Source organism: Eptatretus burgeri, unplaced genomic scaffold (assembly GCF_056783735.1).
Source record: "Eptatretus burgeri isolate ZD-2024b unplaced genomic scaffold, Ebu_testis_v1 Ebu_testis_scaffold_357, whole genome shotgun sequence".
NCBI classification, from domain to species: Eukaryota; Metazoa; Chordata; class Myxini; order Myxiniformes; family Myxinidae; genus Eptatretus; species Eptatretus burgeri.
In genome coordinates this window covers 25,406-50,000 of record NW_028222306.1, presented here as the reverse complement: position 1 = coordinate 50,000, position 24,595 = coordinate 25,406, and the positions used below count along the sequence as shown (strand labels likewise).

The 24,595-nt window shown below is 44.5% G+C and overlaps 1 protein-coding gene across 12 annotated transcripts in view; it reads left to right on the top strand.

Annotated features, from left to right (window-relative positions):
* The first annotated feature begins 171 nt into the window (after positions 1-171).
* The window catches only part of LOC147007268 (uncharacterized), a 41,022-nt gene continuing 16,598 nt past the window's right edge, over positions 172-24,595 (top strand). For 2 of the 12 annotated variants that reach the window (XM_085867453.1, XM_085867452.1), the window contains exons 1-5: positions 172-2,439; positions 2,736-2,766; positions 3,001-3,044; positions 23,610-23,663; positions 24,256-24,353. In XM_085867453.1, the coding sequence (XP_085723579.1) occupies positions 2,223-2,439; positions 2,736-2,766; positions 3,001-3,044; positions 23,610-23,663; positions 24,256-24,353 (444 nt within the window). In that variant the 5' untranslated portion in view covers positions 172-2,222. Of the gene's footprint in view, positions 2,502-2,735; positions 9,562-9,787; positions 11,029-11,075; positions 11,731-17,539; positions 20,067-20,303; positions 20,482-23,248; positions 23,366-23,609; positions 23,664-24,245; positions 24,354-24,595 lie in introns of those variants that run through there. The other 10 variants (XM_085867462.1, XM_085867457.1, XM_085867455.1 and 7 more) reach the window with 9 other exon arrangements.

Sequence of the window (24,595 nt, the reverse complement as noted above, 5' to 3'; positions counted from 1 at the left end):
GTCCTGTAGAGCGCACGGTAGTTGTAGTTTTGAAGAATTTATGTGTTTGAAATGGTCACATTGAGATTTCCGATGGTAAGTCAAGGTGATGATGGTTTAGCGGTGGCGATTGTTGATTGGTGATGGTAAAGGCCCATTCACACCTTGAAGTTTTGGCCAGCTTATGCCGATTTTTGGAAAATTTGACTAAAACGCTGGGACACGTCGAATACGTTATGGGTACGTTTTGTATATGTTAAGACCACGCTGAAAAACACTGCCATATGTGGTAGTACGCTGGCTTTAAACGTTGAACTTTTGGGTTTTCCTCAAATTTTTTCATGTTTGAAATTTTACGACGTATGCCGGCGTATGACTCACATGTTCCGCTACGCTGGCCATAAGTTGTAGGCACGTTATGCGATCGTTGACTTACGTAGAAACACGTTACTTGTAAGTTACTCATAAGTCGAAACACGTTGAGGTAATGTTTAGCGTACCCGAAACTTATTTCTAACCTATGAGTAACGTTTTGTAAGCACGCTACACGAACGTTGTTCACACTTTGCAACACGTTACTTGTAAGTACTACTACGACTTCTACTACTACTACTACTACTACTACTACTACTACTACTACTACTACCAACATCGACATCATTAAATTCTCTCGAACTACTACTTCTTCTACTACTTCCAACATCGACATCATTAAATTCTCTCGAACTACTACTTCGACTACTACTACCAACTTCGACATCATTAAATTCTCTCGAACTACTACTGCTACTACTACTGCTACTACTACTAATACGACTACTACTGCTAACATCGACATCACTAAATTCTCTCGAACTACTGCTAATACCAACATCGACATCACTAAATTCTTTCGAACTACTACTACTGCTACTACTACTGCTACTACGACTACTAATACTACTAATACGAACAGTGACATCACTAAATTCTCTCGAACTACGACTACTCCCAACATCGACATCACTAAATTATCTCGAACTACTACTACTGCTACGACTACGACGACTAACATCGACATCACTAAATTCTCTCGAATTACTACTACTACTACTAGTAACATCGACATCACTAAATTCTCTCGAATTACTACTACTACTACTGCTACTGCTGCTGCCACTGCTACTGACATTGAAATCTACTCAACATGGAGTCTGGAACACTGACGGGTTCCTCTTGTCAAGCCCATTTGTATATACCAATTCCCTAAACGCTGACAATACGCCATTATACGGTAGCTGTAAGTTAGAAACACGTTCAGTAAGTTCTGTGGTCGTCCGGAAGACGTCAATCAAATTCGTCTCCATACGCCAATGTGCGTTTGAGATACGTTACACATAGGTTCAAAGCACGCTACTCATAGCTTCAAAGCACGCTACTCATAGGTTCAAAGCACGCTACTAATAGGTTCAATGAACGTTACTCGTAGGTTAAAAATTAAGTTTCGGGTATGCTAAACATTACCTCGACATGTTTCGACTTATGAGTAACTTCCAAGTAACGTGTGGCCGACGTGTGTAAACGATTGCGGAGCGTGCCGAGAACTTATGCCAGCGTATGCGGAACTTGTGAGCCATACGTCGAGTACGTCGTAAAATTTTCAGCATGCTTGAAATTTCACGACGTACCAGACGTACCACGTAATATGCTAGCGAACTTCATTGTTTTTCAGCGTGCTCCTAACGGATACACAACTTACCCATACCGTATTCGACGTGTCCCAGCGTTTTAGACACATTTTTCATGGGTCGGCATCGGCTGGTTAAATCGTCAAGGTGTGACTGGATGTTGACACTTCCAATTTTCAGGCGGTTATGATTTAAATCGGCGAGCGGCAGGTTTTTAACAGAGAGCGCCACGAGTTCGTCGGCGATACGTGCAGCGTACTATGACTAAGTGAAACTATCGTTGGGCATAGGTTGTGAACGCCGACAACAGGCTAAGCATTCGTTGGTATAAGTTATCTTTAACACAACAAAACGTTCTGTGCCCGTTACTAATACGTTATGCATACGACCAACATGTTATGAATACGACCAAAACTTAAAAAAAACCTCAAAACTTCAGCGTACGCCAACGTTTTACGTGCATTTTTATACGTTGCCATTCGTGGCTAAAACGTCAAGGTGTGACTGGGCCTTAAGTAATAATGGTTTTGATGGTGGTGGTTGATAAACGATGCTTGATGATCATGGAAAGTTCGAATGGTGAGTCTGGTGAAGTACTTGCTGTTTCGGCGGTTACCTGGTGCGATGAGTACGAGCTATTCCAGAGAACTGTGCCAGGTGTTGTCAGTTCCTGCTGTTCTTGAGAACACCTGGTTCGTCAGTCAGTGCCTGCTTCTCCGAATAACACCTGGTTCGTCAGTACCTGCCGTTCTCGATGTTGTTGGTGCAGTACATATAGATTCAGGAGTGGCAGGTGAGCGCGATTGGTTGACTGCCCCCTTCGGAACGTGAACCCTCCTTCCGATCACAATGAAGGTTGTCTGTCCCTGTTTGCACACCTGGATTTGTGGACCTCATTTCGTTCCGAGAACATTTTGAACATACCTGTTAATTCATGAACTTTTTCAATTCATGAGATTCAACTCATATTTCCGAATTCTTATTTTATTAATATCATTATCGTTTATTGATCTCATGTCGTCATGTCACCCCCCCACCCTCTCCCATCCCCTCCACCCACTCTTCCCTTCTCTTGTAACTCTTCAACAGTCTGGTTACTCGAGCGATACCTCCCGAAGTGGTGAGTTTTATCCTTCCTTGTTCGAGGAAAGAGAAAATGTTTTTAACGTTCAAGAACGAATCAATGAATGAATAACCTTGGAAATGGTTGAATGAATTATGCTGAACACAAAAAAGGTTATTATTCGTTCAACAAACTCTCAGCAATCAAACGATGGTATATTAATTGTTTTATAGTGAAATATTTTTAAAATCCGGATTGTAATGAGTTATTTATTTAATATTTTCACCAAAGCTCATGGATCTACAGGATCTACGTTCTCTCTGCAGGATCTACAGGTGAGAAACCGAAACTTGAGCTCGTGTGGATCTTCGCACCGAACTGGTCCGTTCGATGGTTTCATGTTCGTTTTATAACTTGGATCATGAACGGTTTTGGATGGGATTCACGATCCTTACCCGAGCAATGGATGTGTTGGTGATTGAGAGTGTCGGGGTCTGTGGGGTCTTTGTGCAACTCTTTCTTGAGCAGTTCATGTGCTGCTCACATTTAAACCGTCAAACCCGGGTTCGATTCCTTCCCGCACAACAAACTGTCACCTTGCTACGTCACGGGCAGCCATCCTTCGGGTGAGATGTTAAGCCGGCTGTCCGTCATATTAGCATTAGCAGTGAGACGTTAAAGAACCTTCAATGTCTTCCACGAAGAGTCGGTGAGTTATCACCGGCACCCTGTACAAATTACAAATCCCTGCCCTGAGTGACTGTTGGGAAGGAAAGGTAAACCCACTCTTTCGAATCGAATGATGAATGAAGTGATGAGGTATAAAATGATGTCATACATGTACAAGAGGGAGGGGAACACGTCATGGATGGGATTTCCATTCACAATTCAATTCCGGCTGCGCTCCAGACATCGTGACATTCACTTAATCAATGAGTTCCTGTGTGAGTACAAGCACGAATCAGCACGGGAAACACAAGTTCTCGGTACGGAGTGAACGTCACGTACCGGGTCTGGACCCCTTGTCCTCGGGTGCACCGACCATGGACCCGCGATCTTCCGGAGAACCTCCCGGACCGACCACGTATCCTCCATCGGAGCCGCTCGTGGATCCCGGGGTGTTCTCTGAGATCTCGGGTCATGGTGGACCGCACGTCGTGTCGGGTGAAGGACGGTACGCTGTGGTAAACCGAGGGAAGAGCGCGAGCTGTTTGGGGAAAAAGCGAACAGAGAGATCGCGGTGTCTGATTGGTTCTCGCCGCATCACGTGTCCATGATTTGAAATAAATACAAAGATTGAACGTTTCGTTTTAACGGATTATTTGTGTTTCAGATTGTGTTGTGAAAGTGAAAATCGAGTCCGAGTTCGTCGATGATTATTCCCTTGATACGAAACATCGTTCTTTATTTTCTATTTATCGACAATCTTCCTTTCATAACGGAGTTATAATTATATGGGTATGTGGGTATGTAGGGGATGTGGGTATGTAGGGTATGTAGGTATGTATCATCTACTCTTCCGGGAGGATTTGACCGAGGAAGCTGAAACTTTCAGGGATTAATGAGGGAACCCCGACATTGTGTCTGTGCAAGTTTCGATTGATTCCATCAAGTTTTGAGGAAAAAGTTAATTCAGGACCCTTCGGGACCCCCATTCATGACGATAGGAGGAAAACCACGGGGTGACCTTCCCGGGTCAGATTACGGTCACGTGTGTGTCCGAGTGGTGCTCAGGTTTCGTACACCAGACGACGGTCTCCTTGGGTTAACCTGAGGCTGTCCCTTCGGGTGAGTGCCTTTTAATGTCCTTTCCCTCAGAGAGGATGATCACCTGTCTCTGTTATCATCTGAGCTCAAGCGTTTAACCCGAACACCTCTCGCTTGGTGTGCGTGCGGTAACAAAAAAATAAAACAAGCCTGTAGGCAGCCATGGGTCGCCGAGCATCCGATGACCTTTGACCCCTGATCTGAGTTAATCTAGTACTAAGCACTTACGAAATTGTAATCGAATCGGTTAGCCCGTGAATGAGCAAGGGGGCTTTGAATGGTCATTTTGCCCGAAAAATGCACTCATTGACCTTTGACCCCTGAGCGAGCCGAGATAGGTCAATATGTCCTGAAGCAAAGTTCTAGTACTCATTGAGTACGATGTACCTATGAACTTGAACCGTTGCCAGATATCTCCTAAAATGACAGACGAGGTTTTGAAAATGGCGACTTTCACAACTTTGGTGACCTCGTGACCTTGACCCTGACCTCGAATCCGGGAAAAAATATGTCGTTGGGTATCACTCATCGACCTCTACCCACATACTAAGTTTCATAAAGATCGGAAAGAAAAATTGTTGACGGACGGACGGACAGACGGACGTCCGTACGGACGGACATTTGGTCCGGCTTTATTCGGTCATCTCGGCAGAGATGACCTAAAAAATGCCACCAAACATTAAAATCCAGGCCCAGATAGAATTCCAAACTTCTGGTTGAAACAACTGACCCTCTCCACAATCACGACACCAGGACATTCAAACAATTGATCCAAGAGGAAAAGGAAGTTCATGAGTGGTTTGAAGAAGGAAACACATTTCTCATCTAAAAATCTGAAGAAACCAACTTCCTCACAAATACAGGCCAATAACATGTCAACAAAAAAACATGCAAACTTCTCACAGGAATCATCACAGAAATTACGTTCCATCACCGAACCCAACAAGGTTTCGAGGTTGAACAAAAGGGCCACCACCCACTACTGAACAAGGCCCAATGTGAAAATTTCAAAGTGCGAAGAACCAAATTGTCCACCACCTGGATGGACCACAAGATAACTTTTGCGAGTGTTCCACATTCATGGATGATAAAATGCATGTAAATATACAAAATCAATCCCAAGAAATCAAACTGATTGAGAAAGCAATGGAACTCTGGAATACCACGTTGAAAGTGCAGCACCAGAAGGAAATGTCGAAATACCAGATGTGAAGATATAGCATGGGATCTTCCAGGGAGACAGTCTTTCCCCCCTCTTATTTTGTCTTGCTCTGAATAACTTCAACAACAAACATGGACATGGATACACCCAAACAACCAATAGAAAAACATACAAAGAATCAGGAAAGGTAACACACCGACAATACGTGGATGGTTTTAAGCTCTTCCTGACCGAGCTGTTGTACCATTTGAAATTCTGGTTGGGTCACAATAACCAAGGCCGAACTGGCCAGAACCATGACCACCTCACGAGGAGAAACCGTCAACGCTGCCAAAGCGGACTCAGCAATGGAAACAAAACGAGTTATTTTTCAATTCAACAACAATTCAACAATTCCGGCTCCGCTCCAGACATCGTGACATTCACTAAATCAATGAGTTCCTGTGTTAGTACACAGCACGGATCAGCACGGGAAACACAAGTTCTCGGTACGGGGTGCACGTCACGTACCGGGTCTTGACCCGTTGTCCTCGGGTGAACCGACCATGGACCTGCGGTCTTCCGGACCGACCTCCCGGACCGACCACGTATCCTCCATCGGAGCCGCTCTGAGATCTCGGGTCATGGTGGACCGCACGTCGTGTCGGGTGAAGGACGGTACGCTGTGGTAACCGAGTGAAGAGCGCGAGCTGTTTGGGGAAAAAGCGAACAGGGAGATCGCGGTGTCTGATTGGTTCCCGCCACATCACGTGTCCATGATTTAAAATATATACAAAGGTTGAACGTTTCATTTTAACGGATTGTTTGTGTTTCAGATTGTGTTGTGAAAGTGGAAAATCGAGTCCGAGTTCGTCGATGATTATTCCCTCGACACGAAACCACGTTCTTTATTTTCTGTTTTTGTATTTATCGACAATCTTCCCTCCATAACGGAGTTATATGTGGGTATGTGGGTAGGTAGGTATGTATGTGCGTGCATGCGTCAAGACACGCCTTTTTCCAGGTAGACCAGGTGGGTTTTTTTTGCTCCCACACGGTTTTATAGGGAACCCGCGGTTAAAAAGAAAACCAAGCTGTTTGGGACGTCGTGCAGCACCACCAGGATGAGGGAGGGACGGTGAACAACTCGAATAAAACTACTGAATGGTCTCGTTGATCATTTATTATTTAATTTATACAACAGCAGACTGAATGTTTGTAATGAATGGTGACGATGACCCTCAAAAACTGTCCATCTCCTCCAGGTGAGGAACCCACCTGTGGTGGGGAAGAACCGTCATCAAGAGGAAAGGGCTATAGCACAATCGAGCAAAAGGTCAAACTGATCAAAGAACAGAATGGACCAAGTGTCATCACGTGATCGACTGTAATATCATATTTATTAATTAATAACTATAATGTCCTGTAGAGCGCACGGTAGTTGTAGTTTTGAAGAATTTATGTGTTTGAAATGGTCACATTGAGATTTCCGATGGTAAGTCAAGGTGATGATGGTTTTGCGGTGGCGAATGTTGATTGGTGATGGTAAAGGCCCATTCACACCTTGAAGTTTTGGCCAGCTTATGCCGATTTTTGGAAAATTTGACTAAAACGCTGGGACACGTCGAATACGTTATGGGTACGTTTTGTATATGTTAATACCACGCTGAAAAACACTGCCATAAGTGGTAGTACGCTGGCTTTAAACGTTGAACTTTTGGGTTTTCCTCAAATTTTTTCATGCTTGAAATTTTACGACGTATGCCGGCGTATGACTCACATGTTCCGCTACGCTGGCCATAAGTTGTAGGCACGTTTTGCGATCGTTGACCTACGTAGAAACACGTTACTTGTAAGTTACTCATAAGTCGAAACACGTCGAGGTAATGTTTAGCGTACCCGAAACTTATTTCTAACCTATTAGTAACGTTTTGTAAGCACGCTACACGAACGTTGTTCACACTTTGCAACACGTTACTTGTAAGTACTACTACGACTTCTACGACTACTACTACTACTACGACTACTACTACTACTACTACTACTACTACTACTACTACTACCAACATCGACATCACTAAATTCTCTCGAACTACTACTACTAATAACATCGACATCATTAAATTCTCTCGAACTACTACTTCTACTACTACTACCAACATCGACATCATTAAATTCTCTCGAACTACTACTACTACTACGACTAACATCGACATCACTAAATTCTCTCGAACTACTACTGCTACAACTACTGCTACTACTACTAATACTACTACTACTACTACTAACATCGACATCACTAAATTCTCTCGAACTACTACTAATACCAACATCGACATCACTAAATTCTTTCGAACTTCTACGACTGCTACTACTACTGCAACTACTACTACGACTAATACTACTAATACGAACAGTGACATCACTAAATTCTCTCGAACTACGACTACTCCCAACATCGACATCACTAAATTATCTCGAACTACTACTACTGCTACTACTACGACGACTAACATCGACATCACTAAATTCTCTCGAACTACTACGACTACTACTACTACTGCTACTGCTGCTGCCACTGCTACTGACATTGAAATCTACTCAACATGGAGTCTGGAACACTGACGGGTTCCTCTTGTGAAGCCCATTTGTATATACCAATTCCCCTAAACGCTGCCAATACGCCATTATACGGTAGCTGTAAGTTAGAAACACGTTCAGTAAATTCTGTAGTCGTCCGGAAGACGTCAATCAAATTCGTCTCCATACGCCAATGTGCGTTTGAGATACGTTACACATAGGTTCAAAGCACGCGACTCATAGGTTCAAAGCACGCTACTCATAGGTTCAAAGCACGCTACTAATAGGTTCAATGAACGTTACTCGTAGGTTAAAAATTAAGTTTCGGGTATGCTAAACATTACCTCGACATGTTTCGACTTATGAGTAACTTACAAGTAACGTGTGGCCGACGTGTGTAAACGATTGCGGAGCGTGCCGAGAACTTATGCCAGCGTATGCGGAACTTGTGAGCCATACGTCGAGTACGTCGTAAAATTTTCAGCATGCTTGAAATTTCACGACGTACCAGACGTACCACGTAATATGCTAGCGAACTTCATTGTTTTTCAGCGTGCTCCTAACGGATACACAACTTACCCATACCGTATTCGACGTGTCCCAGCGTTTTAGACACATTTTTCAGAGGTCGGCATACGCTGGCTAAATCGTCAAGGTGTGACTGGATGTTGACACTTCCAATTTTCAGGCGGTTATGATTTAAATCAGCGAGCGGCAGGTTTTTAACAGAGAGCGCCACGAGTTCGTCGGCGATACGTGCAGCGTACTACGACTAAGTTAAACTATCGTTGGGCATAGGTTGTGAACGCCGACAACAGGCTAAGCATTCGTTGGTATAAGTTATCTTTAACACAACAAAACGTTCTGTGCCCGTTACTAATACGTTATGCATACGACCAACACGTTATGAATACGACCAAAACTTTAAAAAAAACCTCAAAACTTCAGCGTACGCCAACGGTTTACGTGCACTTTTATACGTTGCCATTCGTGGCTAAAACGTCAAGGTGTGACTGGGCCTTAAGTAATAATGGTTTTGATGGTGGTGGTTGATAAACGATGCTTGATGATCATGGAAAGTTCGAATGGTGAGTCTGGTGAAGTACTTGCCGTTTCGGCGGTTACCTGGTGCGATGAGTACGAGCTATTCCAGAGAACTGTGCCAGGTGTTGTCAGTTCCTGCTGTTCTTGAGAACACCTGGTTCGTCAGTCAGTGCCTGCTTCTCCGAATAACACCTGGTTCGTCAGTACCTGCCGTTCTCGATGTTGTTGGTGCAGTACATATAGATTCAGGAGTGGCAGGTGAGCGCGATTGGTTGACTGCCCCCTTCGGAACGTGAACCCTCCTTCCGATCACAATGAAGGTTGTCTGTCCCTGTTTGCACACCTGGATTTGTGGACCTCATTTCGTTCCGAGAACATTTTGAACATACCTGTTAATTCATGAACTTTTTCAATTCATGAGATTCAACTCATATTTCCGAATTCTTATTTTTTAATATCATTATCGTTTATTAATCTCATGTCGTCATGTCACCCCCCCCCCATCCCCTCCACCCACTCTTCCCTTCTCTTGTAACTCTTCAACAGTCTGGTTACTCGAGCGATACCTCCCGAAGTGGTGAGTTTTATCCTTCCTTGTTCGAGGAAAGAGAAAATGTTTTTAACGTTCAAGAACGAATCAATGAATGAATAACCTTGGAAATGGTTGAATGAATTATGCTGAACACAAAAAAAGGTTATTATTGGTTCAACAAACTCTCAGCAATCAAACGATGGTATATTAATTGTTTTATAGTGAAATATTTTTAAAATCCGGAGTGTAATGAGTTATTTATTTAATATTTTCACCAAAGCTCATGGATCTGCAGGATCTACGTTCTCTCTGCAGGATCTACAGGTGAGAAACCGAAACTTGAGCTCGTGTGGATCTTCGTGTGAACTGGTCCGTTCGATGGTTTCATGTTCGTTTTTTCACTTGGATCATGAACGGTTTTGGATGGGATTCACGATCCTTACCCGAGCAATGGATGTGTTGGTGATTGAGAGTGTCGGGGTCTGTGGGGGTCTTTGTGCAACTCTTTCTTGAGCAGTTCATGTGCTGCTCACATTTAAACCGTCAAACCTGGGTTCGATTCCTTCCCGCACAACAAACTGTCACCTTGCTACGTCACGGGCAGCCATCCTTCGGGTGAGATGTTAAGCCGGCTGTCCGTCATATTAGCATTAGCAGTGAGACGTTTAAGAACCTTCAATGTCTTCCACGAAGAGTCGGTGAGTTATCACCGGCACCCTGTACAAATTACAAATCCCTGCCCTGAGTGACTGTTGGGAAGGAAAGGTAAACCCACTCTTTCGAATCGAATGATGAATGAAGTGATGAGGTATAAAATGATGTCATACATGTACAAGAGGGAGGGGAACACGTCATGGATGGGATTTCCATTCACAATTCAATTCCGGCTCCGCTCCAGATATCGTGACATTCACTAAATCAATGAGTTCCTATGTGAGTACACAGCACGAATCAGCACGGGAAACACAAGTTCTCGGTACGGAGTGAACGTCACGTACCGGGTCTGGACCCCTTGTCCTCGGGTGCACCGACCATGGACCCGCGATCTTCCGGAGAACCTCCCGGACCGACCACGTATCCTCCATCGGAGCCGCTCGTGGATCTCGGGTCATGGTGGACCGCACGTGGTGTCGGATGAAGGACGGTACGCTGTGGTAACCGAGTGAAGAGCGCGAGCTGTTTGGGGAAAAAGCGAACCGCGAGATCGCGGTGTCTGATTGGTTCCCGCCACATCACGTGTCCATGATTTCAAATAAATACAAAGATTGAACGTTTCGTTTTAACGGATTGTTTGTGTTTCAGATTGTGTTGTGAAGGTGGAAAATCGAGTCCGAGTTCGTCGATGATTATTCCCTTGATACGAAACATCGTGTTATGACTCTTCACTCGGCCGAGTAATGACAGAGTCGAATGAGGGTTCTCGAATGATACGATTTATTTCAGAAGATGGCACTACGCATGCGGAATGCAGCCCAAAGGCCCTTCAGTCAGGTGCCCCCGGACCACATTGAGATTCTTACTTCAAAACAGTTGTATATATAATCACACAAAAGCAGAAATGGGTGTGGACTACAAGTGTGTGCTTAAGGGATAAAGAAATAAAGAAATAAATGCGGCAGTGGGCTTCTTTCCCCCCTCCCTAGGGGCCCTCAGGGAAGTTGGATCAGTCAATCCTCAGATTCGCAACCCAACAGTTCATCTTGCAAACTAATAACTTTCTAAGACTCCTACACCCCTACACTGGCACCTGCTGATAGCAAAGGCGAAACTCTGGTGATGACTAAGAACAGGAATGTGTGGGATATCAGCATACACAGTTTTCCCAAGGACATGCTGTTGTGCAGCTGCAGAGCCATAAAGGGTTATCAAAGACATAGTGAAAACAGCATGATACATTTAAAGCAACATTTTAAAGCAAGGTTTGAATAATACACAATTACAAGCAAGGTTAGAATCCCGACAGCTGATTAACACACAGCTAATGGTCCAAAATATGACCACCTAGCATATCATCATAACAGTTTCCCTCCTTGGTCATATTTTGACCATACCCAGCCACACCTGATACTCACCAACCGAGTGGACCCCTATTTGGTTCCTGTAGCAGCTACCCCTAGGCCCCCGCGCCTGCCAAACGGGATTTGCAAATGCCGTGGATAGCCATCAACATTCCCCAAATGAGAAGTCCCCAACTGCCGGTGGTTCAGGTTAGCTTCTGTTGCCTTTTGTCTTGCCCACTGCCACAAGTCTCCCATTAAGTTGTCATATACAAATTTGATGTTAAGTCCACACAATATTAAAGGCACTACAAGTCTATACAATATTAACAGCAACATTATTATTTAGGCAATTATACTCAACACTAATTACAACAATAATATTTACAATATGCAAATGTAATAATGGGTGAGCAGCACTGTGAGCGCTCAAGGCATGGTGTAAGCTCCTTTCTCAACTTGCGCTAGAAGACAAAAGAGTCTCATGAGATGCATATTTACATATAAGGGTCATACAAGTATTTTCCATACATGCCTTCACTATCTGGTATTGTCCATTTTCCACAATTATGCATATGCTAGTCAAAACACTGCCACATCTATCATAAACCTCCATCAGCATTTTACTTGTAGATTTCCTTTCTTTCTTGTTACAACTTCCTGTATCTTCGTGTGTAGTGAGATGCATGAGTCCATGTTTGGCTTACCTTTTCACTTGAAAGTTCGTTGAGTAATCAGTAATACCTGGAAGAGTCTTCCCCAGGGCGCCCTCCGCCAGAACACCTTGTTGGCTCCTCAGCTGGTGGGGGTCGGGTCTGGTTGTGGCCCCATACAGAGGTCCTCGGGGTCTTCCTCCATGAGTTCGCTGTTAATTATTATGATGGCCTGGGTGAGGGTGAGGCTTCACAGCATTTCTTTAGACAAATGGAAATGAGACGTTTGATCAGAAATACTCCAAAAATGATTCCCATGATGATTAGGATTGCTGCCCCTACCAGGCACAGTAACCAGTCTCCCCAGTCATGAAATATAGATCTCCACCCTGCGTAACCCTCCTTGCATTCCACTCGACCGCTCGTGAGAGCTTCAAGCCTTATAGGTGAAAACACCTATAAGTGAAATGTGTTCTTCTCCAGGAGGTTACTGTATTTTCACAAGATTTCACAACTATACTCCAAAAGGGTTCTTTAGGGGCCCATGGAGCTTGGGTAATTAGAGATGCGTGTTGACCCCATATGAATCCTATTTGTGCAAAGTGCCCCCACTGGGTTTTGTCTTGCGTTTTGTTCTGCCAAGCCACTTCTGTCTTTTCTGCATTTTCTGACGTCCCCCCCTCCCAACAGGTTTTATCATAGCATAAGACCATCGAATCGATTTTATTTCCTCGTTTCATTCTATCAAATCATAAGTTTCCTCGGCTTGGACGCAAGACAGTTCTATGAGCTGCTGTGGCTGGATGGTTGTCAGCCCTCTGGAAATGAGTGGTGCGGTCTTGCCAGGTTCCTTTGAAAATATCTTTACCTTATCTAGTTCTTGGTTGTATGTTTTCCCCAACCTTCCGTATTCACCTGCTTCCATTCTTTCTCCAGCCGCTCCCCTCCTATGTCGCTGTGGGGTTGGTACTGGTTCATTTCCATGTCCCCCTTTGCCACGGAGGTGTATACGGTTTCTTTGGCTTGAGTGTGTTAGTGTGTTGCCTAGTGATAGGGCCCCCACAAAGGAGTAGTGTCAGTACCAGGAGTTGCATATTGTGTCGTCAAAGGTTCTGTCACTGTCTCCGTTACTACAAGGTTTACAGCATGCCACTGCACTGAACACTGCAGTCAACTGCAACATAATGACAAGTATTTGTGTAAAAGATTATTTTTAAATGATACCTCCGTACGAGGCTCCCACCATGACTAGAGCTTGCAGGACTGGAAGTTGCTCTGGGTGCATGGTGAGTGGACGTGAAGGCCAGAGACCTTACTGTACACTACTGTAGATTTTGATCAGGCAAGCATACCTTCCATCCATCTCCTTGTCTGACGGCCTGTAAAGTGTTCTGGTGTTCGTTGCCCCATCTTGTGGTTCTGGGGCGCATCTCAATCTGTTCACCATTCTTCCTAACTCCCCTGCACTATGTCTGTTACTAACTGCCATTGAGATGTGCGGTGTTAGTCCTTCTCTGTGCTTCATTAGTTCGCGCTCTCTGGCGGCTTGTTTCACCTCCACCGCCGCTCCTTCCTTCCCGATCCATCGGTTGGTTGTCATCAGAGAGCGTTTGACGGTGTAATCTCTATGTGCTTTGGCCACGTATTCATAATCCTGCCCTGTTTCATCGTAGTAGACAGTGAGTGCAGTGCAAAGCCAATTCCATTCCTTCCAGATCGATGTCGTTGCTAAGCAACCATTCCTCTACATCCCTTTAATTCCGCTTATACTTCCCAAATCCAATGAATTTATCCTGACAGATAGAGGCTCATATAAAGACAACAGACATGCTTTTCTGTCCGCTTCCAGACAAACATCTCGACCCTGACAGGCAGAGAATCGAAACGCTCCCTCGTCAAGGCCCACGATGGCTGCGTGTTCAAACAGCACGAGCTCCGCCCGTAATTTTCCCCAAAAACACCGCTATCCTCATCAGTGCGTAGCCTACCAAACGTCCTTGTTCTTGGATGTCTGACATGTAAACAAGGACAAATGTGTCCAAGAGCCACGTCCTAAAGGTTTTGTCTTCACCAGAATAATAAGAAGAACAACGCGGAACTCTCTTAGAGCCGGCGTTTACTACGCGAGACGCGGCTAAAAGATAAACCCACTTTAAATAAAATCCGTTCCTTGTTCAAAGCATTTAAATCCCCCTTTCCATCTGTTGTAGTAATCAACAATAAACCTTTTCGATCGGCTTTATTCTCACAAAACCCATACGCATATCTACAACAACATAAATATACATAGGGTAAGAATAACAAAATACAATAACTTGTACACATAATACTGAAGGCAAACTCCATACTCTAATCCCAATTACATTCCTCAGAGTACACCATTCCTAATACAGTATACTACATACCATTACTGTTCCAGCACGACCCTCCACGGAGCACGCGGCATACGAGTCATCACCAGCCACCGACCCCCATACACAGTGCTGCCACATCCGCCCAATCTCCGTTGCCGCTAATCACAGTACGGCACTTCATTACCACAACACCATCCATCCTAAATCCCTCGGTCCTGCGCCTCTTCCGCGTCTCTTTTTTTTTTTTTCTCTTTTCCTCTTCCGGTCACGAAGCCCAATCAACAACAACAACAACAACAACAACAACAACCGGAACAAACATATATATTACAGCCTTGTTTCAAAGCATTGTCGCTTCCATGTTCCGATAGCGCGTGCACTCGCCTCGAAACACAAAATCGAGCGATCCTTTGAAACGTCAATGTCCTTATTAATTAATTTTACCACAAAGCTATCTCTTTAAAATCTAGTTTGTCCACCATATTCAAAATCAGCCGCCTCGAGAAATTCTTGTACATTGCTCCGACAAGCAGGCACATTCACAGCAGGGTGTTAATTGCACTTTCAAGTTTGACAAAGCGCGCTGGGCCCATGCGTGATTACGTCATCACGCACTCACATGAGCAATACGTCTTATCAGCGCGTTGGTTTTTACGATCAAACTCACGGAACAAATATTTGACGACATCTCAAATACGTTCGTTTTAAATCGGAATTTTTACAGAATCCTAAGAAGGGCGTCCCCAAACTTTGTAAAATGTGCTAATCCATCTCGTAAACCCTCACGATAAGCTGTCCTTCGATGGGACGATTTCGTGCTTTCGGCGCGCCTGTTAAATCCTATGGCACGTCACGTGACTCGCAAAACCCCATAAAATAAGTTTTTTTTTCCCAGATTTACGAAAATCAAGTATAAAACATGCTTAATGACCCCAACAATGAAACCAGAATTGAAACTGACGTTAAAACGGACCCGTAACGTCGATCAGCCTTACGAAACATGCAAAGTGGAAACAGAACTGAATTTGAATTTAAAATCAAAATGATGCTCCGTGGAGACCATCCATTTATCACGTACAGTGTTCAAAGCCAAAACAGCATACAGAGTTTATCGGACCATGAGAAAACCCGAACGTTGGTCCATTTGACATCCCATTTGACAAACTGTCTGCTGAAGTGGTTTTAATTATTCAATTCCCCATCGAGTTCACACACACACACACACACACTCTCTCTCTCTCTCTCTCTCTCTCTCTCTCTCTCTCTCTCTCTCTCTCTCTCTCTCTCTCTCTCTCTCTCTCTCTCTCTCTCTCTCTCTCTCTCAAAATGACATTTGCCCATCACTGAATTAACAACACGTGCAGAATCGGTCATCATCGTCCTTCCTCCGGATTTGGTGTGCGCAATTCACCTCGTCCAAAGTCTTCACATTAACGATGACGACCAATCATTATCTCCATACAAACATACAAGTTGTTCCACACATACAAGTTCCAGGTTGGAACACTCAACTTACGTCTAACACAAACTCAACCTTCCCCACCACATTGTATTCACAAATACATCCAAATAGGTAACTCTACAAACAGCCCTTCTCCTGGCTCATTAACCTTGTGTTCTTTTCCCGTTGGTTCAAGATTCCCTCTGAATCTAATCGCTACGTCCTGTCTCTCTTTGTGACTCCGTTAGCCACGCTGCAAACGCTCTCCAGTGTTTTCCACTTTCACCGATAACTTTAAGTGTTGTTCCTTTGGGTAACTCTATGTTCTTTGCAGAGTTATTCCCCATCTTTTGTTCTTATCTTACCAACCGCCTAATAGCTGTAAATCGTTTCTCCTTTTACGTCGGGACCGAAATCCCTTTCAATCAGCCGCCTAATAGCTGTAAATCGTTTCTCCTTTTACACCGGGACCGAGATCCCTTTCGACCCGCCGCCTAATAGCCTCAAACCCAATGAAGGCCTCTAACCTTCCCTCTCTTGGTACAGGATTCCAACCTGTTTCCTCCTTATTTCACACGGATACCTTTATCCTCGACCCTTACCGGTTCTAACATACGGCCTGCCAGCCCTCTTTGTGCCCTTCAAACAAACCGCATTCGAATCACCTCATATGTTTTACCGTTACAGTTCTTGATCCGAGCAGATCCTGGAGCTGCGTCCAGCGGGGCACTGCCCACCAAGTGTACAGTTTTCACCTAACTAGGGCTCCCTGTCTTAGGTGCCCTATACGTGCAATTTCCACGTACCTTTAGCTGAACCCTTGTGATCGCTGTACACCAAGTGGAGTCCCGCCGTCCACACCGCCAGCATCAGTCGCATCGCATCCTCGTCGCCAATTGTTATGACTCTTCACTCGGCCGAGTAATGACAGAGTCGAATGAGGGTTTTCGAATGATACGATTTATTTCAGAAGATGGCACTACGCATGCGGAATGCAGCCCAAAGGCCCTTCAGTCAGGTGCCCCCGGACCACATTGAGATTCTTACTTCAAAACAGTTGTATATATAATCACACAAAAGCAAAACTGGGTGTGGACTACAAGTGTGTGCTAAGGGATAAAGAAATAAAGAAATAAATGCGGCAGTGGGCTTCTTTCCCCCCTCCCTCGGGGCCCTCAGGGAAGTTGAATCAGTCAATCCTCAGATTCGCAACCCAACAGTTCATCTTGCAAACTAATAACTTTCTAAGACTCCTACACCCCTACACTGGCACCTTCTGATAGCAAAGGCGAAACTCTGGTGATGACTAAGAACAGGAATGTGTGGGATATCAGCATACACAGTTTTCCCAAGGACATGCTGTTGTGCAGCTGCAGAGCCATAAAGAGTTATCAAAGACATAGTGAAAACAGCATGATACATTTAAAGCAACATTTTAAAGCAAGGTTTGAATAATACACAATTACAAGCAAGGTTAGAATCCCGACAGCTGATTAACACACAGCTAATGGTCCAAAATATGACCACCTAGCATATCATCATAACAGTTTAAATGAGGGGAATGTTGGAAGCGACAGCAGTTGTGTGTCGTTTGGAGCTTTTTTCATGACAGATCATTGAAAGCCTTTCATACCATGAAACTTGACAAAGGACCTCCCCTTTCTCAGAATCACAAGGCAGCAGTGGGCTTTGGAGGCCAAATCGCAGATATCATCTGTCCAATTAGACAGGATGTAGTTTATTGTGAGATTTGGGAGTTTGAGAAAGTGCTCATCTTCAAGAGAAATGTATGAGGACGAGGAGTGTGTGTTGGGGTTGAGATAGGGTGGGAGGGGAGGTGGGGGGGGGGATGAGGGCGGGGGGGGGGTCGTATTGTCGTACAGAAAAAAATAACCTTCTGGTGAGTGGAGAGGGCTACTCGGAAGAAAACAGAACCATTCAGCCTTCTAAGAGATTGTGGTTGATCCCATGGAGCATCAAAATATTTCAAATTCAACCATTCTCCACGTGTCTGATGTTCAGTGAGATTGCTCTCACGATGGTGTGGCACATGCATCATGGACCAAAAGGCTTTTTCCTCTTGTCTTGATTTCCTAATGTTACAATATAAACTCAATGTCTTGTACAATATGAACTTCCTTTCCTCCAAAATAAGTTTCTGCTCACACTAAGTGACCCAAAAACCAAAAGATTTCCACTGGAAGGCGAATCACCTGCTCGACAAAGAAGTCAAGCTGTGATTCTCCATGATTACATGGTCAAAGTATTCAGTTTGATCTGGAGAGAAGGGCGATTATTAATCAGTTAGAAGTCAGTCAAATTTCTATGTGCATCTTTAAATTCGAAGCAAAGGTTGGGAGGATACTCGAGAAGTATGCACACTTCCCACCAAGCTGTTTAGCTTTTCGTGCTCGCTCGCCATTTCGAGCTCATCCGTCATTTCATTTCGAGCTCGTCCGCCATTTTGTGCTGGTCCGCCATTTCGAGCTCGTCCGCCATTTTGGGCTCGCCCGCCATTTTGAGCTCGTCCGCCATTTCGGACTCGTCTGCCATTTCGGGCTCGCCTGCCAATTTGGGCTCGTCCGCCATTTTGGGCTCGCCCGCCATTTCGGGCTCGTCTGCCATTTTGAGCTTGTTCGCCATTTCGAGCTCGTCCGCCATTTCGGGCTCGTCCGCCATTTCGGGCTCGTCCGCCATTTCGGGCTCGTCCGCCAGTTTGGGCTCGTCCTCCATTTTGGGCTCGCCCGCCATTTTGAGCTCGTCCGCCATTTTGAGCTCGTCCGCCATTTCGGGCTCGTCCGCCATTTCAGGCTCGTCCGCCATTTCGGGCTCGTCCGCCAGTTTGGGCTCGTCCTCCATTTTGGGCTCACCCGCCATTTTGAGCTCGTCCGCCATTTCGAGCTCGTCCGCCATTTCGGGCTCGCTCGCCATTTTGAGCTCGTAAGCCATTTTGGGCTCGCCCGCCATTTTGAGCTCGTCCTCCATTTCAAACTCGTCTGCCAATTCGAGCTCATTCACCATTTCAAACTCGTCCGTCATTTCATTTCAAGCTCGCCCGCCATTTCGAGCTCGTCCGCCATAACAGAGACAGGTGATCATCCTCTCTAATGGAAAGGACATTCCAGGCACCCACCCGAAGTGACAGCCTCAGGTTAACCCAAGGAGACCGTCGTCTGGTGTACGAAACCTGAGCACCACTCGGACACACGTGACCGTAATTTGACCCGGGAAGGTTACCCCGTGGTTTTCCTCCTATCATCATGAATGGGGGTCCCAAAGGGTCCTGAATTAACTTTTTACTCAAAAGTTGATGGAATCAATCGGAACTTACACAGACACAATGTCGGGGTTCCCTCATTAATCCCTGAAAGTTTCAGCTTCCTCGGTCAAATCCTCCCGGAGGAGTAGGTGATACATACCCACCTACATACCCACATACCCACATATAACTCCGTTATGGAGTGAAGAGTGTCGATAAAGACAAAAACAGAAAATAAAGAACGTTGATTCGTATCGAGGGAATAATCATCGACGAACTCGGACTCGATTTTCCACTTTCACAACACAATCTGAAACACAAACAATCCGTTAAAACGAAACGTTCAATCTTTGTATTTATTTCAAATCATGGACACGTGTTGTGGCGGGAACCAATCAGACACCGCGATCTCCCTGTTCGCTTTTTCCCCAAACAGCTCGCGCTCTTCACTCGGTTACCACAGCGTACCGTCCTTCACCCGACACCACGTGCGGTCCACCATGACCCGAGATCTCAGAGCGAACACCTCGGGATCCCCGGGAGGTTCTCCGGAAGACCGCGGGTCCATGGTCGGTTCACCCGAGACCCGGTACGTGACGTTCACTCCGTACTGAGAATTTGTGTTTCCCGTACTGATCCGTGCTGTGTACTAACACAGGAACTCATTGATTTAGTGAATGTCACGATATCTGGAGCGGAGCTCGAATTGAATTGTGAATGGAAATCCCATGCATGACATGTTACCCTCCCTCCCTCTTGTACATGTATGACATCATTTTATACCTCATCACTTCATTCCTCTTTAATCTCGTTTACAACAAATCAGATGAAGATTTACTTGTGATTATGGGCCTCTGCACCGGCACACAATGGCCTGTTCTTGAGGACTGCAGTGGCATCTTTGACGTCCTCGATGAATCACTGGATGAGAAGACAAGATACTTCCCTTTGCTTTCAGAGGAAGGGATGCTCACTGATGCAACACCTTCCCTGTGCATCACCAGGTTGGGAGTTTATAGCTCGTCCTGTAACAACCTTATTTTAGGCCAAATTCTGTTCAATAATATATTTAAAGATGTAAAGGGTGAACTTAGTTACCACTAAACCAGTCGGTTGTTTGTAAAGCAGAGTTAGTGAGAGTTTACCAGGAAACTAATTAATTTTGCTCGATGGATGGAAGTCACAAGTTCAAGGTCAAAGTTTGACCCAAAATCATTTTTCACGAAATTTTAACCTCAAGCTGTGACCTCGACCTGTTGACCTGCTGTAAGAACTGTTATGAAACCATTGTCACGGGATGGGTGTGTTTGTACCGATAAAATATAAAAGTATACCTGGTGTTGGTTTAATGGTTGGGGTGGTGGGCTTGGTTTACATGGGTCCTCAGTTCAAATCCCACTTGGCTGTTGAATTAATACCAGGTGGGGTTGACTCAGCTTGTCATCCTTCTGAGGTTGGCAAAGTGATACCAGCTTGCTGGGAGGATTGAGCCGTTTGAGTATCCTGTGTCAGAGTGGTCACCTGTCCAGGATTGTGTCCAGTCACCCAGGTAACTGCTGTAGCAGCACTGATGCTCTCTCTGTACAGAGTGTGGTCTTCATGGATGGATCATAAAGATCACGTTTAACAACATTACCCATCACTGAGGGTCAGGGACTTGAATTCTCATGACCACCTGACTCATTTAATAATTTATAGATAATCATAACCTCTTTTAATTGAGGAAAGTGTGAAAATGTAAAGTTTAAAGATTAATTCGTGTTTGTTTACTTGTTTACCAGCAAATACTACCTGTCGCTTCGCTGATGGGAATATTCAAGATAAAAGGGAGAGGGGGAAGGGGAAGAGAGAGAGGAGGGAGGGGACGAGGGAAAGGAGGGATGTGAAGGATAAAGGCGAGGAGGGAGGTGAGAGGGGAAGAGGGAGAGAGGGGGGAGGGGAAAGATAGAGGAGGAAGAAGGTTGCAGAGAGAAGAATAGGGGTGGGATACTGAGGGATAGGGATGATGGAGAGCGATAGGGGTGAGAGAGGGGGAGGGGAGGGGGGAAAGTGTGGCGGGGGAGAGGAGGTAATTGACTGAATGCAATGGGTTCTTCGGTATTTGAATAGCAAAATGAATTACCGAAAACTTGTCCTTGTCCGATTTTTCATTTTCGTCCCAAGGTCGAGGTCACAAGGTCAAAAACTTAGAAAACTGCGAATTTTGATGTAAAAATCATTCGATCGCCCAAACTTTGAGAGCGAGGATGACAATATTTTTTTATGCATAAATCCTGAGGTCATTCCCCACCTAAATTATTGAAACCATTTTGCTCTATCTCGAACACCTTGCCCGTGGTGCCCCCTACAAGTTTGTTTTTACGCTGATTTCATCAAAGTATGGATAATCCGAGGAGTGCAAAATCCCATATAGCCTATATGACGTTATATTGTTCCTGGAATGATCCAGAGGAAGTTTTGCACCAAAGGTCATAATCCTTGACCTTTGACCTTCAAAGGCCACAAAGGTTAAATTTTCAAAGTTGTTGGAATCGAACCATGTTTTCGACCTTCTTTGACGAACTAACTCCAATAAGCTATAGCACGTATCCTGTTTCCTTATTTTAATGTCCACAACATTGTTTTGTGACCTTTAAAGGTTTTGCAAAGGTCAAATTTTGAAAGTTGTTGAACGAAACCGGGTTTTCGACACTTTGCAGCTGTTGATGGAAGGCCACTATAATTAATTATAACTTGGTCAAAAATTATCACTTTATCTCATCCTTGACTTCTGAAACAATCTGCATCGTCAAATACCGCTCGTGAACCATCGTCGTCTTCAGACTTGTTTTATAGTGAGGTTATTTAAATATCCAGATCTCCTCCACTTTCAGCGCTTGCGCCCTCGCCTCGCGGCCGTAGCATACGAGGCAAGGTCCTTGTGTGCTTGATTCAACGTCCTCAAATTGGTCTGAATTCCAACACATCGTCGTTTCTCCAGCAAGAGGGGAACAGACAGGCGTAGAGGGGGCGGGGTTTTCCCTGCTCGACCATAACCCCGCCCAGAAAAGGCGGATCCATGGAGGTCCCTGTCCAATCAGGACGATCGGCGCGTCAGCCCCGCCCCACTCAGAGCCTCAGAGTGTGAGTGTTTGCAGAGTTGTCGAGTTCGGAGGGTTCATAATTCAGAGAGTTGGGAGTTCTTTGGAGGGAGCAGTTCTTGGAAGGCAGTTTGGGTTGGTTTTGTTGCTTAAATTTTTTATTATCTTGCCAAAACGTAGTTTTGCAAGATATGTTAGTCAGCTTGTATGTTTTTTTTTTTTTTTTGTCTGTAATCACGTATAAAAAATTCTGCAGAGCACAGTTATCATCGGAAATTTTTGTAACTTCGCATATCAGAGGCCTATAGAGGTCCCTTTCAGCGCATAAAATTTTGAAGGTCAAGGTCAAAGGTCAAGGTCACTTTGTCGCAAATCAGGGGAGTCGACGAAACCCTTATTTTTTGAGTAAATTTGATCGGATCTTCTTCAAACTTCATGGGAATATAGTTCATGATCTGGCGCTCAGCTGATTAATTTTTGGTGGCGATTGGCCTTGACCTTCATGGTTAGCGCCTCAGGTCAAACATATTTGACCCCAAGGTCAAAATTTCAAGTTTTCGGAACCACATCGTGTAGTACCTCAAATTGAACACCTCGATGAGTGCTTTCTAGATATGTCAAGCTTGAGACATTATGACGTCATTTGGTGACGTTATGAAGCAAAAGCATATTTTTCATGTTTACTCTGTAGAACGATTCTCATCGGAATCTCTTGTCGGCTGATATTCCTCAAGGAGTCGATCCTGGTGGATTGCAGCTCTGTTCACCTCAGTGTGACCTTAAAGAAGTCACACGTGGTCACCTTTTGGTAAGATACGGGTCACGCTGCGGGTGACATTGGTTTATTTGTTTATTTATTTGTGCAGAGATCTCAGGATCGGAGTGGAATTTGCATCGCATTCACATACGTAACGAAGATTCAGTGCGTTTTAAAATGAGTGGAACTTTTAATGGAACCAACTTGCTTCCCGTTCTCTTCTTGGTTTAATGGAACCAACCAACACCAATGGAACCATAAGGTGTACAATTGTTTTCTCTTTTCTTTCCTTCAGGGATTTCAAGGAAAAACTGGGCCACCTGGTCCTCCAGGAGTCATTGGACCTCAGGTAAAGACAAGAGCAAGTTCATCAATAATATATTTTTCTGGAAGCCTTCATGCCACAGACAGTGATGGAATGATTTATTTCGCATTGATAGATGATGATATATGAGTGTGTTCTGTGTGATTTCACAATTGGTAAATCTTCGAGATGTTGGATGCCGCACTCACAACATCCTTCTGAGGACATGGGAAGTCTGCTTCCTTTAACTCTTCACATGTATCATTGTCCTTTTATCCACAAGAGTGGAAGAATTAATGAGTGGCAGGAATTGAATCCTTGGTGTGTGTGTGTGTGTGTGTGTGTGTGTGTGTGTGTGTGTGTGTGTGTGTGTGTGTGTGTGTGTGTTTACACAGTTGTTTCGATGTATGTGTGCACATTAAATGTGTGTAAATTTACAACTGTGTGTGTGCGGGTCATTGTGTACGCATGTGTATAATTGTTGGAGTGAAGTGTTGAAGTGACAATATAATTGGACTTGATCACAGGTGTTATTTGTGATCAGTGTTATCATTATGTTAATTAAATGACAGTTTTAGAGTTGTAATTGTATTTTTTGTAAGTTTTGTTTTTCTCATTGCTTTTTAGGGTTCAACAGGCCAGACTGGACCCATGGGAGAGCGGGGTCACCCTGGCCCTCCTGGCCCACCGGGTGAGCTGGGACTGCCAGGTTCAGATGGAAAAGAAGGCATGAAGGTCGGAAACAACAGTTTTATGTTTATACTGCAATAGAATTTTTAGTTAAAGCAACAACAACCAACAACAACAACAAGAACAACAACAACAACAAAGAAGGGGTTGGGAGTAATTTGGGTGTTGAAATGTGTTTCGATAAACAGTATGAGTAAAGGTGATAACTAGATTTTGCAATTTCAGATTGATAGTTGAGGGTATAAACTGAATTTTAATCTCACTCTCCAGGGATTGATGTTGTTTTA